This window comes from Brassica rapa, chromosome A07, assembly GCF_000309985.2.
Source record: "Brassica rapa cultivar Chiifu-401-42 chromosome A07, CAAS_Brap_v3.01, whole genome shotgun sequence".
In the NCBI taxonomy this organism is placed as follows: domain Eukaryota; kingdom Viridiplantae; phylum Streptophyta; class Magnoliopsida; order Brassicales; family Brassicaceae; genus Brassica; species Brassica rapa.
The window spans coordinates 24,969,736-24,985,317 of NC_024801.2; the positions used below are offsets into that span (position 1 = coordinate 24,969,736).

Below are 15,582 nucleotides of genomic sequence, written 5' to 3' on the forward strand. Positions count from 1 at the left end.
TATAATATATATATATATATATATATATATATATATATATATATATTTTAGTGCTGATAGATTAATTTTTAATTGTAATATTTAACATTTCCAGTAATATTACTGCAAATGTCAAAAACATAAAATCAAAATTATAAAGGGAAAACTGTTTTTTAGAGCAAAAAAAAGGTAACTATATCCCTTTAGACTAATCTATATTTTGTGTCATATTTTCCTATAACATCCTTTAATATTTTTGAAAATAAATTTAATAAATAGTTTTACAAACAAAAAAAATTTGGAAAAATAGTAACTTTTGATAAAATACCTATATAAACTTAGTGATATTTTTTCCAGTTATAAAAAAGTTAAAATTATAAATTTCATATTATGTTCTAAATAAAGTAGAAATGACATTCTACGAAGTAGAAAACGAAATCCACTTTTTTCATTGAATCTACAATGTTTAGAATACGTGATCTACGTAAATAGGAGTATTCTAAAAATATTTAGAATACACATTCCGCGCTTAACCTATCGTTCTAAAATCTTTAGAAATCAAAATCTACAAATTAATATAAATCTAAAACACGTAGAAACCGACTTCTACAGATTTACTATAAATCTAAAACATGTAGAAATCAAAATCTAAACATTACTATAATTCTAAAAAACTGTAGAAACTGATTTCTACATATTAGTTGTATTCTACGGATAAGAAATCAGTTCTTAAAAATATGGAAACAAAATATTTAGGAATATTCATTTTAAAAAAATAAAAAAAACGAAAAAGGAACAAAAAAATAAAAAAAAACGAAAAAGGAATAAAAAATTACAATTTTAAGGGCATTACTGCCATTATGAAAAAAATTAGTCTAATGGGACATAAAGTAGTATAGATTAGTATAAAGAGACATAGTTACCATTTTTTTGCTCTAAAAAAACAATTTTCCGAATTATAAATTAGTGTTGCAATTTTTCTAAGTAATTATATTTCAGAATTTTTAAAATTAAAGTCACAAGACATGTTTTTGTAAAAATACTTTCAAAAGATTAATATTACATATGTATTATATTTCTTGATGTATATTGGCAGCTACTTCTATTTTTTGTTCTACAATTGATTATTGATTAAAAAGTTTTTCCATTAAAACCATCTCCAATGGTTAGAATCCATCATGGGTTCTAATATTTAATTTAATTGTAAATTTTGTAATTTGTGAAGTTTAGAATCCATTGTAATTTATCATGTCCAATGGTAAAATTTTTTTGAAATTTTTAAGAGAGAAATAAACAACAAAAAAAGAAAAAAAGCAAAGGAGAGAGAGACACACAAATTGAACCAATAAGAAAATAACACTTTAAAGGTTTTTGTTAATTCTAAAAACTCTATTTTAAAATCCCGTCATTAGCTTTTTGTTTCTTTTTTATTTATTTTTTGGAGGAGTTTTTACATAACCTCTCCTTTTTTTTTTGTAATACAAAAAACCTATATTCTTTGCTCTAAAAAATGAATATCCTTAGTAAAAAAAATGAATGTCTTTATAAGATTTTTCCCATTTAAAATAATAAATCGCATTCCTTCTATAAATACACTCATATCTGCACTACTTTCTAATCATTAAACTCTGTTACAAACCAAACAAAGAATAAGCAAAACCGACAAGAAGAAGATGGTGAAACTGGAGAACATGAAGAACATCTCCTTGTCAGATTCCGTCATCAATCTGGATCAGTACGTTTTTTTAAATTTCACTTATTCCCTAACTGCATTGCAAAATCATCGGCTAAAAATTTGAATAAAAATATTTTATAAAAAAATTATTACAGTGGAGATCCAACGGCGTATGAAGAATACTGGAGGAAGATTGGTGACAGGTGTACGGTGACGATACGTGGTTGTGATTTGATGAGTTACTTCAGCGACGTGAACAACATGTGCTGGTTCCTTGAGCCGGAGCTTGCGGAAGCCATCAAGGAGTTGCATGATGCGGTCGGAAACGCAGCGACGGAGGATAGATACATCGTGGTTGGGACCGGTTCGACCCAGCTTTGTCAAGCGGCCGTCCATGCACTATCTTCACTCGCTGGGACCCAACCTGTTAGTGTCGTCGCCGCCGCACCTTATTACTCCGTAAGTCCCAACCACTAATAAACTAAAACTCTGCTCTTCCTCCTCGTATCTTTTTCGGTTTTAATTATTTTAAATCTTCCTTTTTCCGTTCACATAATGTTTTTATTATTAATTATTTAAGCAACTAACAAAATATATTAGACTAATAAACCGATTTTTTAGCTAAACAAACCCCTACTCTGAATCTGTGATGGATTGTTTTTTTAATTCAAGTGGGATTTTGATAAAGTCAGATCTATCTTGGGTGCTTTGTTTTTATTTATTAAATTAACTAGTGGTTTTCCGGCGCGTATGTTTTATCACGTAATGAATTTACAATTTATTTTATGGTATTAGTAAAGAAACTATTTTCAAAAATATGAAGATGAAATATGTTGAAAAAATGATATTTTTCGATCCATTTGATAGTGGTAAGCGACTACAATGTATTAATTTGTTTTGAAGTTGCTAAGGCCAAAGAATAATAACATAAATAGTTGTGACTAATTGATATAATTAAAGTTAGAGAAATAGTTGATAGTCATTACAAAGTAAATTTTAGTTTGAAAATGAATAATGTAAATGCATGGTTTTTGTGAAAATCTACTTAAATAGTAACAATCTTCGCATACTTTGTCCATGTCAACGATGTGGCAATTTGTTAGGGACTTTATTATGACCGCATTGGTTAAACACTTTGTCTTTAAGGAGATCCTGAATCTAGTAAGTTAATTCTTAATCATGCTCCAAAATTGATCGGAGTTTTATTTATTATGTGTAAACTGTTGAATCATTTACTCATTTTTATCATCTTTTCAGTTGAAACTGTTTGATATTTTGATATCCAGCTCCAAATTTTATTTCAAAAACTAAATTTAGTAATAGAATTATTGTGATAGTTTTTATGAGAATATATTTTAACAGTGTAAGTCTTTTGATTTGTTTATTATTTTATTATTATCTTTGTAAAATTATATTATATTGCGTCTCTCATTTATATTATTTGAATATACATTTTGTTTTCATAATAGTATTTTATTTGTATTTTGAGGACTTTCCGAAATTCATGACATAACTTTTTCCTTTATTTTACATATTTTTTTTGTTCTTGTGTTTATTTTTGAGGTATATACTTTTCCTTTTTTAGAAAAGATTCATATTTTTAAAAATAACATATATTTTAAAAAGATACATTCTTACACTTACAATACATTGTTTATTTTAAATTTTACAGTTCAAAAACAAATTGTTTTTTTTAATTATGTTGATTAAAAGGTATGGGATATAGTTTATTACAGATTAATATGTCAATAATAAATATTTAATATTTTTATTAATATGGGTGAAAATAATAAAACTTACATTTAAATAAAAAACAGAAAGAGTATACCTTTTGGTTTTTGAATATTTTTATTAAAAGATTATTTGATTGTATACTACTTTAGTTTTGTTTTTCATCAATTTCTTGTTAATTTCCTTTATTTCATTTGATGAACATTAAAAGACAATATCGTAAAAAAAATCCCTAAGTTTTATTCTAAGCTGCCTATTTATTTAGATATTTATGTGTTTTTCTTATTTTGTGTGTTTTGGGTTATATAGTATATTTTCATCAAACTTTATTGTTATATATATTTTTTAGATTTCTTATTTTAGATTTTTTTTGATTATTTATTAATCTTTAGTTGTGCTTCTCCTAGTGGATAACCCCTAATACAAAAGTAAATAAGAAAATATTGTAAACTATCATAAAATGTTGTAGTTTTTTAACTTTGAAATGTTGTAGATTATTTCGACCTTAACTAAAAAAGAGTTGATCGCCTTGAAATTTACACCGGTCACGGCTTACCCTGATTGCTTTACATTACAGTGAAAATAATTGTTACTGTGAAATGTTTCACGCAAAAAAATTAAATAATAGAACAGTCAGAAAACTAAAATGCGGATAAATAGTCATTATTTGTTAATGGCTGCATCTTGTTTTTTCTCAGACTATAAAACAAATATTTTTTTCAAGCAACTTGCCCCGTATCTATCTAATTTCACAATATATAACACATTTTTAACCTGCAAAAATTCTCCAGCTAAACAAAAGCCATTTTCTTACATCATCATCCTCAAGAACCTGACTCATCTCTATCTTACACCTAACTACTTACTCGGATCCATTACCAGCGATTTTCTCGGAGTTAAGGAACCTCAAAGTTCTTGATATTTCCAACAATGAACTCAAGGGAAGCATCCCAGCCTCTCTTTCAGGTTTGACCAGACTTAGAGTCTTGAACCTTGCAAATAACTCATTCTCACGGGAAATTCCCATGATGATCTTCCAAAAACTGAGGCAAATCACCCCTTTCAACCGTCGCATAAATAGTTCACCCGCCAATGATAGCTTACGTGTGCATCACAACAATTGATTAAGCTCTCTATTATTCATCCAGAATAGAAAAAACGCAAAAGAAAAATAAAATAGCAGCGGTGGAAGCAATTAAGTTAACTTTAATGCAGTTTAATGTTCACAGATCATTTTTTACCTGCAGTCACGTCTCTTGCTCTCTCTGTCTCTCTCTCTTTAGTCTTCCATCATTCTTCAGGAAAGAACAACATACAAAAAGATAACTTTTGTTTCTGAAAGATCAAAGATGCTGCTTTAATATGCACTCGCATGTCTTTCAGATGTATAAGAAAGATGCAAAAGAAAGATGTTGTGGTCACTGCTCACTCTGCTCTTGTTCATACCCCTACTCACCTCAAAGTATTTGGAAAATCCGACTACAACACCATATAGAACTGCTGAAAACAATATATGTTGCCTGGTGAAGGAGCTGCCAGAAAGATAAAGAGAGGTTCTGTTGCTCTTCTTTATTTATCAATGTAATCCTCCCTCTTGAAATATATGATCAAATTGCCTTAAATGCAATCAAATGTTGCCTTCGTCCATCTAACAGTTTGAAAGTCTCAACACTCTCAACTAAGAGCATACCTAACCTAACAAATAAAAGGAAACTGAACCCCATATAGATTTAAATCTCCTCGCTTAATTAGATCAATGATCCACGTGGAGTTCAAACGGCCACATCAACACCACAAGAAACAGATTCAGAACACAATGTTGCTTAACGTCATGAATTCTTGCAATCACATATGTTGTCATACACTGAAAAGTTCTCTACTGATATCAATGGTAGATAATATTTAGTAAGCTTCAGCTTAAGGACAACTGAAAGTGAAGCAAAGCCATACATACCTTAGCGCTAGCATGGACAACTCTGAAGTTATGTAACCGTGATTTCTCGTCCTTAGGTTATGAAGCTTCTGATTCTTGCAACGGCTACACGAATTGCATCCTGCAAAATTAGAATGTAAGTTGTTATTATGTCTAAGCATGTAATAAACAATTAAAGGGAAAGTACCTGAGCTTAAGAATCAGATCCCAACACCGTCCATAGCTTGAATACCTCACTAAGTTTTATTAATCCCTCAGCCGTGGCCAATGCTCCAGCTACCTCACTAATAACATCCATATTTCTTCCCGCTTCTCTTCTACATCCAAAAGCTCCAAATCAAGTTTATAACAATTAGTTTGAAGAAACCATGCATTACAAAATTGGGGATGTCTTGTAAAATTACCTTCTCCCATCGTCCATGGAAAGAGGAGACTCACTGAGACGAAGGAAAAGCTGCTTATTAGAAAACCTTGTCTATCTCTTTCTGCAGGACCATAAAGTTCACAAAAACACAGCTTTCAAATAAATCAATCACAAGTTCTTACTTTCATGTTTCATGTTATAAAAGAAACAAAATTCTCAGTGGGTTTAAATGAAAGAGTTATAAACGAAACAAAGACGTAGTGGGCGTAACAAACATTTGTAAGAAATACAAAAACCTTTTATTGCTTACAACTATATTTGGTTGAGAGTGATTCTTGAGAAGCTTAAGCTCCTCCTCCAGCTCCTGGATATGAGTTTCAATAAGCCAAAGTAGGAAAGTCATGAAGCAATCAGCTGATTGTAGAGAAAGAACCGACTAAGATCATGTGATGAAAGAGATGGTGTGGCACAATATTAACAAAGAAACTAACCGGTATTGACAAACCTTTGAGGCGATGCAATCAGAACCTGAGAAGAATCAACAACAACATTCATTAGTGTGAACTGTGAACGCCAAAACAAAAGTCGAATTATGTGACTAATCGACGAATTAAGATGATAGGTTTACTACATATTTAGAACGATTCAGCTTGGACAAAAATTTGGTTACCAAAAACGCATAAGAGGAATCAAACATAACGAAAGGAAAATTTGATTACCAAAAGGAGTTAACTAATTAACCTGTTTATCCGCGAGAAGTTGTATCGAGATTAATAGCGACTGAACATGCAAGAGGGATTAGTTTTTCGTGTTCGAAGAGATAGAGGAGAGAGGCGTAGTTCGTCGTGTTCTCCATCTCGGGATTTTTTTTTTCAATTGAACCGGATAGCTCAGTCCATTGCTAACCGATGAAGCCCATGAGAACAGATCAGAGCCCATACGAAATCATCAGTTCACAGAGCAGATCCTACGTGTATTAATGAAATGTTTTCATTGGCCAAATATAATTATCGACGTGGACATCTTATAATCCCTTTATATTTGGCTTTTAGTATAGGATAGATTTTGATTAAGTGAGAAAATATTTTGTAGAACTTTATACATGGCTCATGGCTGCATTAGAGAGTAGTTACTTAAAATCAGCTAGATAAATAAACTAAATCTAAACATCGTAAATATAAAATATATACACAGTTTTTAACTAACGGTAAACCCGACAAAGGAGCAGTTGTATTTTTTTTTAGGATGTCATATAGTATTACATAAATAACATTTATGAAAAACAACACTAAAGAATTATTTTCTTATTTGATCTACGTAAAATAAAAGTTCTCAAAGATTCATCCGCTACTAGGGTCTTGTTCAATGATTTTCATTCTAATTTTAGATGAAATCCGAAGCCGTTATTTAATCAAGGTGTGGATTTAATGTGAAGATTAAGGGGGTCTTGCTTTTAAAGCCTAGGTCGGATATCTAAAAGACACAGTGACAGACATGTTTCTCGAACACAACACATTCACCAATCTTTTTCAGTCTTATTCATTTAGCAATTTACAGAAACACTTTTCATACTACATGTGTTGTCAATTCATGTGCAACAGTAACATGCTCATGTCCGCATTTTTTGTCGCTTTTACCAAAAAAAAAAACCATTTTTCTCTTCTTAATTATTTCATTTTTTTTGTAAACTTTAGTTATTTCATTTTTGAGAATATAAAAATACTTTGTATAAAAAAATAATATTGAACAGACGTATGTGGAGGAGACAACGTATGTTCGGTCGGGTATGTATAAGTGGGAAGGAGACGCGTGGGGTTTCGACAAGAAAGGTCCTTACATCGAGCTGGTGACGTCACCCAATAACCCAGACGGCACCCTCAGAGAGACGGTGGTGAACCGTCCAGATGACGACGAAAGCAAAGTGATCCATGACTTTGCCTATTACTGGCCACACTACACTCCCATCACTCGCCGTCAAGACCATGATATCATGCTCTTCACTTTCTCCAAGATCACAGGCCACGCTGGGTCCCGCATCGGGTAAGATATTATGGGTTATGCATTACTAGTTTCTTTCATTTATGATAACATGCATTAAACTAGATTTGGATTACACATGCATGTTTACTGAATTTGAACCCGAGTAATGACCATTAGATATTTTATGATCCTGAATTCCTGATCATCAAACTCTTTAAACTTAATTAGAACAATATATCATTAAAAACCTAACTAATGGGCTTCTTTAATTTGTTTGGCTGGTGAAGGTGGGCATTAGTGAAGGACAAGAAGGTGGCAAAGAAGATGGTTGAGTACATAATAGTGAACTCCATTGGTGTGTCTAAGGAGTCACAGATTCGAACCGCTAAGATTCTCAAAGTTCTTAAAGAGACATGCAAGAGCGAAGCCGAGAACTTCTTCGAGTATGGTCATGAGATGATGAAAAACCGTTGGGAGAAGCTTCGTGGAGTGGTGAAGGAAAGCGATGTCTTCTCTCTTCCTAAGTACCCTGAAGCCTATTGCTACTTTTTTGGCAAAACACTCGGATCTTATCCTGGTAATTAAAAATAAATTATTCACTTGACGACAAGTGTTTTGTTTTGTTGTAGTAGATGGTTTGTTTTGTAAATTGAATAAGACGTAACGGTCGGTGTTTTAATTTTGGTTGCAGCGTTTGCGTGGCTGGGGACGAAAGAAGAGACGGATCTGGTTAACGAATTGAGGAGACATAAGGTTATGAGCAGAGCAGGTGAACGTTGTGGTTCTGACAAGAAGCATGTCAGAGTCAGTATGCTTAGTCGTGAAGATGTTTTCAATGTGTTTCTCGAGAGGCTTGCAAACATGAAGCTCATTAAAAGCATTGACCTATAAAAAGCTTCCATTATAGTTAATGGTTACTAGTAGTTTTTAGCTTATCCTAGATGAATTGTCAAATCAAACCAATTTATAATTTTATACCATAACTCATATATCTAATTCAAATAGTAAATAAAGCTTCTATTTAATTGTTATATATATGGAGTATAAATTAATTAATTTTCTAAACAAATAAAAAATAAAATATTAACTAATTATTATAATCTACTTAAATTTGTAAAAATTTATATTTGTGCATGTGTTTTCAAAATATTAATTGCTATATTTGCTAATCTAATTTCAATCTATCAACACATCTATTTTCTATGCTTTGAGAAAACATATATCAGGTGTCATATAATTTTATATAATAACAAAGTAAAGTAAAGATGTAGAACCAAAATAAATACCATTAACAATATATGCATTAACAATATGGTTTAATTTGGCACAATATATGCATATTAACATATTAAAACGAATAACTGATTTGATCATAATTATTATGTTCAAAATCATATGTCTAATTAATATGATAACATCTCAATATCTAATAAATTTATTTTTGTCTGGAACCTTCTAGTGAAGTTGTATCTTGGAGATTTGTCCAACCATTTTATAGGTTTGGGATAACACATGTTAATCAAAAATATATTATTTTTTTGTTCCATAACAAATATTTTATATTTGCTTTTCATATGTATAAAAATAAAACGATTTAGGATTATAAACAAATAAAAATAAAATATTAAATAATTTTGTTATTTTAAAAATATTTATACTCAGTTATCTAGAATATGCAGAAATAATAAATGTTCACTCTACGTGGACATAAATATATTAAGGTGAAAGTTATAATTTAATTTTAGGTAAATGGTTCTAGTTTCAACTTATCCAAATGTTAGAATTAAGTCCTATTGAAAATTTTAAATTTAAAAGATTAATATCTATAAAACCCATTTTTACATATTAAAACGAATAACTGATTTAATCTTAATTATTATGTTTAAAATCATATGTCTAATTAATATGATAACATCTCAATATCTAATAAATTTATTTTTGTCTGGGACCTTCTGGTGAAGTTGTATCTTGGAGATTTGTCCAACCATTTTATATGTTCGGGATAACACATGTTAATCAAAAATATATTATTTTTTGTTCCATAACAAATAGTTTCTATTTGCTTTTCATATGTATAAAAATAAAATGATTTAGGATTATAAACAAATAAAAATAAAATATTAAATAATTTTGTTATTTTAAAAATATTTATACTCTGTTATCTAGAATATGCAGAAATAATAAACTTTCACTCTACATGGACATAAATATATTAAGGTGAATGTTACAATTTAATTTTAGGTAAATGGTTCTAGTTTCAACTTATCCAAATGTTAGAATTAAGTCCTATTGAAAAATTTAAATTTAAAAGATCTATAAAACGCAATAAAATGGGCTGAATGAAAAAAAGAAGAAAAAGATAATTTATCTACTAAAAAAACACCAGTTATAAAAAAGAGGTATTTTGGAATATCTCATTATATTAACGTGGAATTTATAATTTACTTTTAGGTAAATGGTTCCGGTTTCAACTTATCCAAATGATAGAATTAAATCCCGTTGAAAAATTTAAAGGGCAATTGTCAATAATAGTACCTTTTGAAGTTTATGTCATAAAAATAACACTAGAAGGAGAAAGTCACAAAAATGACATATTTTTTTATAAAAATAAATAAAATAAAAATAAAAAAATGAAAAAAAGAATTTTTTTTTATAGTTTCAGATTATATTTTTCAGATTCGAAATTTTTATAATTTTTTTTGAAATATTTTTTTTCGAAATTTTTTTTTATTTTTTTTTTAAATTTTATTTTTATAATTTAAAAATACTTTTTGAAACTGTTTTTAAAATTTTTATTTTTATTTTAGTATTTATTTTTTATAAAATTTTAAACCCTAATTCCAAAACCCCACCCCCTTAACTCTAAACCCTAAGGTTTGGATTAATTAACCCAAGGGGTATAAGTGTATATTTACCTCTTTAATGAAACCTATTTTTGTGACTTTGAATCTTGAGTGCTACTTTGGAAACAAAAACTTGGTTTGGTGATATCCTAGTCATTTTCTCAAATTTAAATTTAAATTTAAAAGATTGATATCTATAAAATTCAATTAAATGGGCTGAAAGAAAAAAAAAAGATAATTTGTCTAATAAGAAAAAAACACCAGTTATAAAATAAAGGTATTTTGGAATACCTCACATTGCTAAGTCACAACATCACAACTTCTTCCTCTTTCTATCTCTCTCTCTCTATTCTCTGCCTTGATCGAACCCATGAGGTGGAGATTAGCCCACAACCAAATGAGCTAAACGATCAGGCACTCGTTTCGTTAAAAGGTTATTTATTTAGTTGATCAGTTCTGTGAGTAAAGATGATTTATTTGAGTCTAATAGGCCCATCTTGTAATAGGCTTCAAAGGAAACCATTCAGAGTTGGTCGAGAAAATTGTAGCCCATTATTAAATAGGCCTAGTTTCAAAGAATGTCACTGATCGCAGCATAATTTAATAATTTATTACAAGTAACTGATCTGATTGAATTTATGTAATAAAAACGTATTCTAACGGTGTACATCGTCGTCGTCCGTCAAAGAACGCCACAACGAGATACAATAGGGGAGAACATTCCAATGAAAGCTCTCTTTCCATCACTTCCTTTCAAATCAAGAGGTCTCTCCACGTCGACGCGCGCTTGTTTGGTTATGATTTTGGATACCCTTCTTGGTTCTTGATTAGCTTACAATATCTCTCTCTCTTGACAGCCTATTTATATACAGGGGCGAAGCCAGACACAATATTCAATGGGTGCACATCTAGTATAATTAAAATAAATGTGAAAAGGGGTATCGAACTTGAGACATCAATGGGTGCACAAGACACTCTAATCATCTTTCCTAGCTGATCTTTTTGAAAATTTACATACTAAATTTAAAATATCAATAAAATTAGGGGTGCACGTGCCCCCATTGGTCATGCACTGGCTACGCCCCTGTTTATATATGGTTTATAAGCAGCAATCTGAGATATATTTGTTCCAGATATTCCTTTGTTGGGCTAATGCATATGAGACCTTCTTCGAGTGATTCACAATTCATCGTAGTGGAGTTATTTCATATGATTCCTATTAAGCTCGAGGATTATTAGTCACGTCAAAGATTCGGATGGAGTCGCTCTATGTGTTGAAGACAATGGGAAAGATACAAAAGAGTCGGTGTCCGAAGAATAAACGTGGCACACTTCTATTAGTTGTGTCGTAAAAATATAATTAAAAAAAAAAAAAACAGAGTCCATACAAGTCTCTAACTTTTGTTTTATCCGTTTTGTAGCATCAATAGAAAATAGATACCGCATAAAGCTACAAAGAAAGAGTCTTTTGTTTCGTCTTTTTGCGCTCACCTAATGCCACATGATCTGATCTTGACGAGTGTCCAAATTCACGTCAGACACCCAATTGTAATCTGCTGAATATTATTTACACAAATTATCTCATATAAATAAAGTAATGCATTAAGCAAGCAAGCGCACTCAAGTCTTTCTCTGGAGGTGACGAAACTGAGCCGAAGGTTAGGTGAGTCTTAAGATTGATAACTTTTCTTAATAGACTCAAAAGTCAAATCTCTATTAGATCATGAATCTTGTGTTTATGAATAGTTATTATAGAGTACTGACACGATTAGTTCTATTGATCCGGAGCAAAGAAGGGTTTAGCTCCGTTTCACTTTACGACTAGTCTCGTTATAAACTCTGTTTTGGTCTTTGTAGTTTAATTTTTTGCTGCTGTGGTGACTTCATCAACTGATCATACACCTGCTTGTATTGGTTTTGTAGGTGTTATTGATCAAGTGTGTGATTGATTAAGCAAAGGTCTTTTGCTTTCTGCGTAAAAAGTCAATTCTGAAAATGTCTCTCAAGGCATTAGACTACGAGACCCTGAATGAAAACGTGAAGAACTGTCAGTATGCAGTCAGAGGCGAACTCTATCTCCGTGCTTCCGAGCTTCAGAAAGAAGGCAAAAAAGTAACATCTCTTGTTACACCCTTTGCAAAATTCATGAGCTTTCACTTGCTCTTATTAACCTGATCAATATATGCAGATCATTTTCACAAACGTTGGGAACCCTCATGCGTTAGGACAGAAGCCTCTGACATTTCCTCGTCAGGTGGTTGCTCTATGCCAAGCTCCATTTCTGCTAGACAATCCAAACGTTGGCATGATATTCCCAGCAGACGCTATTGCAAGAGCTAAGCATTATCTTTCCTTAACCTCTGGTGGTCTTGGTATGTCCTTACTAAGTATCTATCTATTGACTATTGCTAAGGCCTGTAAAAGTAAAAAACATTTTTGCTTTAATCTTTTATTAGGTGCTTACAGTGACTCTAGAGGCCTTCCAGGAGTTCGAAAGGAAGTTGCTGAGTTCATCCAACGGCGTGATGGTTATCCAAGGTAATATCTTCCACAAGTCCGGGATACCCCAAGTTAATAATAATTATAAAAAAATATCCTGAAGCCTTTGACTTCTTATCATCAAACTACAGCGATCCAGAACTCATATTTTTAACTGATGGAGCTAGCAAAGGAGTGATGCAAATCTTGAACTGTATCATACGCAACCAGAAAGACGGAGTAGTGAACTTGTTTCTCTGTATAAGACATTTCTTTTTGTTTTATTAGGCTCACAAGCTTTTCTTGGTTGGTTAGATTCTGGTTCCAGTGCCACAGTATCCACTCTACTCAGCTACCATATCTCTGTTAGGAGGCACTCTTGTTCCTTACTATCTTGAAGAGACTGACAACTGGGGACTTGATGTTAACAACCTTCGCCAATCTGTTGCTCAGGCTCGCTCTCAAGGAATAACAGTCAGTATATTCTCTCTCTGGAAACTTTTTTGATGCAGAGGCTTCTTTATTTGATTAATAATTAATACACATGGTTTAATGGCAGGTAAGGGCAATGGTGATCATTAACCCCGGAAACCCAACCGGTCAGTGTCTAAGCGAAGCTAACTTAAGAGAGATATTGAAGTTCTGTTGTGACGAGAGATTGGTTCTACTTGGAGACGAAGTCTATCAGCAGAACATATATCAAGATGAGAGACCTTTCATCAGCTCCAAGAAAGTAATCATTTTCATTTTGTGTTTCGTTACTCTATGGGAACATAACATATGTGAGATTAATCTTTTTGTCTTAAAAAAGGTTTTAATGGATATGGGAGCACCGTTGAGCAAGGAAGTTCAGCTCATATCTTTCCACACAGTTTCAAAAGGATACTGGGGCGAATGTGGACAACGAGGTGGTTACTTCGAGATGACTAACATCCCTCCAAGGGTTTGTGCCCTGACCGTCTTGGTTTTGGTAATAATGTTTTTTTGTTTTGGTAATAATTTTTTGGTTAATGCAGACCGTTGAGGAGATATACAAGGTTGCATCTATAGCTCTTAGTCCCAACGTCTCTGCGCAGATATTTGTAAGGCTCTTTTGTTAGTTTTCTTAGTAACTAAAACGGTTCCTTGGCTGAAGAAGACTATGGTTTTGTCTTTATGCAGATGGGTTTAATGGTTAGCCCACCGAAGCCTGGAGACATTTCTTACGACCAATTCGTTCGTGAAAGGTAATGTTATACTTTAAAAAAAAATTGCATTGATGAAGGATCAAGATATCTCAGAAACGTTATTTTAACAGCAAGGGAATACTAGAGTCACTAAGAAGAAGAGCAAGGATCATGACTGATGGGTTCAACAGCTGCAAAAACGTTGTCTGTAACTTCACTGAAGGTGCAATGTATTCGTTTCCTCAAATAAAGTTACCACCGAAAGCAATCCAAGCAGCGAAACAAGCTGGGAAAGTCCCTGATGTTTTCTACTGCCTTAAGCTCTTAGAAGCCACAGGAATCTCCACTGTTCCTGGCTCTGGATTTGGACAGAAAGAAGGGTGAGTGAAAAACTTCAGACTCAAACAAACATACTCATGTTTTTTTTAGCTCACTTGGTTTGTTTCTTGTTTCCTTACAGGGTGTTTCATCTGAGGACAACGATTCTGCCTGCAGAAGAAGAGATGCCAGAGATTATGGAAAGTTTCAAGAAGTTTAATGATGAGTTCATGTCTCAGTACGGTGATAACTTTGGTTACTCAAGGATGTGAAAGAAAGGAGTTTGAGTTTGAGAGATCACTTCTTCTTCTTTTCTTACCGACATTATTATTATCAATGCACACTCTTGAAAAGCTATAGCCACTGGTCCTACTTTGTACAACTTTTCTTATGGTCTTAGAATCCTTTGTATCTACCGAAACAAACAAACATAAACCATCTCATCAGTTTCAGTGATGTATTAAAATGTTCTATTTAGACATCTTTAAACAAAAGAGAGTTTTTATGTTTTTAGCCAAGTACGAATGACTAAGATTTATGTTATCTTATTTTACTAAAATAAGTTCTAGAAGATTTTTTTAATTCTAAATTAGATGATAATTTTAATTTTCAATGTTAAATTTATTAATTTTTTATTTTATATGAACATTAATATTAGATTTAATATTGGTCGAATTGTAGTTAGATAAATAATTAATGATGTTTTGTTTATAAAATGTAAAAAAAATTATGTAAATAATCCTAAAACATCATCTAGTAAAAAGTGGAGAGAATTATCAAATAAATTTACCCTGAATTAGAAAGCTTATCCAAAAGTATATTTAGTGCAGAATAGAAGATATTGATTATTCCACTTGGTGAAGTTAGAAATTAAATAATTAACCAATTATTAGGTAGAGAATGATAACGATCGTTTATTTTTATTAAGCATTATGAAAACGAAGAGATAGAACTAAATAAAGTATATATTATGAAAACGAAAAGATATAATTAAATAAAGTATATCACTATCGAATCTTTGATTATATAAAGTTTATACACGGGAGAATAAAAGTAATCACCGTTATATATTAAACTAATAATTGAAAAATAGAGTCCCCACCAGATCAAAATAT

The 15,582-nt window shown here is 31.5% G+C and overlaps 2 protein-coding genes and 1 long non-coding RNA gene across 5 annotated transcripts; 2 read left to right on the top strand and 1 right to left on the bottom strand.

Annotated features, from left to right (window-relative positions):
* The first annotated feature begins 739 nt into the window (after window positions 1-739).
* Window positions 740-8,658, top strand: LOC103831591 (L-tryptophan--pyruvate aminotransferase 1). The gene is made up of 5 exons (XM_009107476.3): window positions 740-1,714; window positions 1,810-2,113; window positions 7,433-7,722; window positions 7,950-8,239; window positions 8,354-8,658. The coding sequence occupies exons 1-5, from the start codon at window positions 1,653-1,655 to the stop codon at window positions 8,551-8,553; spliced, it is 1,146 nt and encodes a 381-aa protein (XP_009105724.1). The 5' UTR covers window positions 740-1,652; the 3' UTR covers window positions 8,554-8,658.
* Window positions 3,165-7,433, bottom strand: LOC108869116. Of its 2 annotated transcripts, XR_001955353.2 has the most exons (3): window positions 5,723-7,433; window positions 5,506-5,635; window positions 3,165-5,439 (listed from the first exon to the last, which is right to left on the bottom strand). It is a non-coding gene; the product is annotated as an uncharacterized LOC108869116 (long non-coding RNA). The 2 variants fall into 2 exon arrangements; XR_004449032.1 differs by having other exon boundaries at window positions 5,506-7,433.
* Window positions 8,659-11,921: 3,263 nt separating the features above from the next.
* LOC103831592 (glutamate--glyoxylate aminotransferase 2) lies at window positions 11,922-14,980 on the top strand. Of its 2 annotated transcripts, XM_009107479.3 has the most exons (12): window positions 11,922-12,168; window positions 12,429-12,617; window positions 12,694-12,877; window positions 12,962-13,043; window positions 13,136-13,223; window positions 13,299-13,457; window positions 13,543-13,716; window positions 13,795-13,926; window positions 14,000-14,065; window positions 14,145-14,209; window positions 14,281-14,529; window positions 14,610-14,980. In XM_009107479.3, exons 2-12 carry the CDS (start codon window positions 12,501-12,503, stop codon window positions 14,737-14,739), a joined length of 1,446 nt encoding a protein of 481 aa, XP_009105727.1. In that variant the 5' UTR covers window positions 11,922-12,168; window positions 12,429-12,500; the 3' UTR covers window positions 14,740-14,980. The 2 variants fall into 2 exon arrangements, with proteins under 2 accessions (XP_009105727.1, XP_033130229.1); XM_033274338.1 differs by having other exon boundaries at window positions 12,015-12,163; window positions 12,694-13,043.
* Window positions 14,981-15,582: the final 602 nt, after the last annotated feature.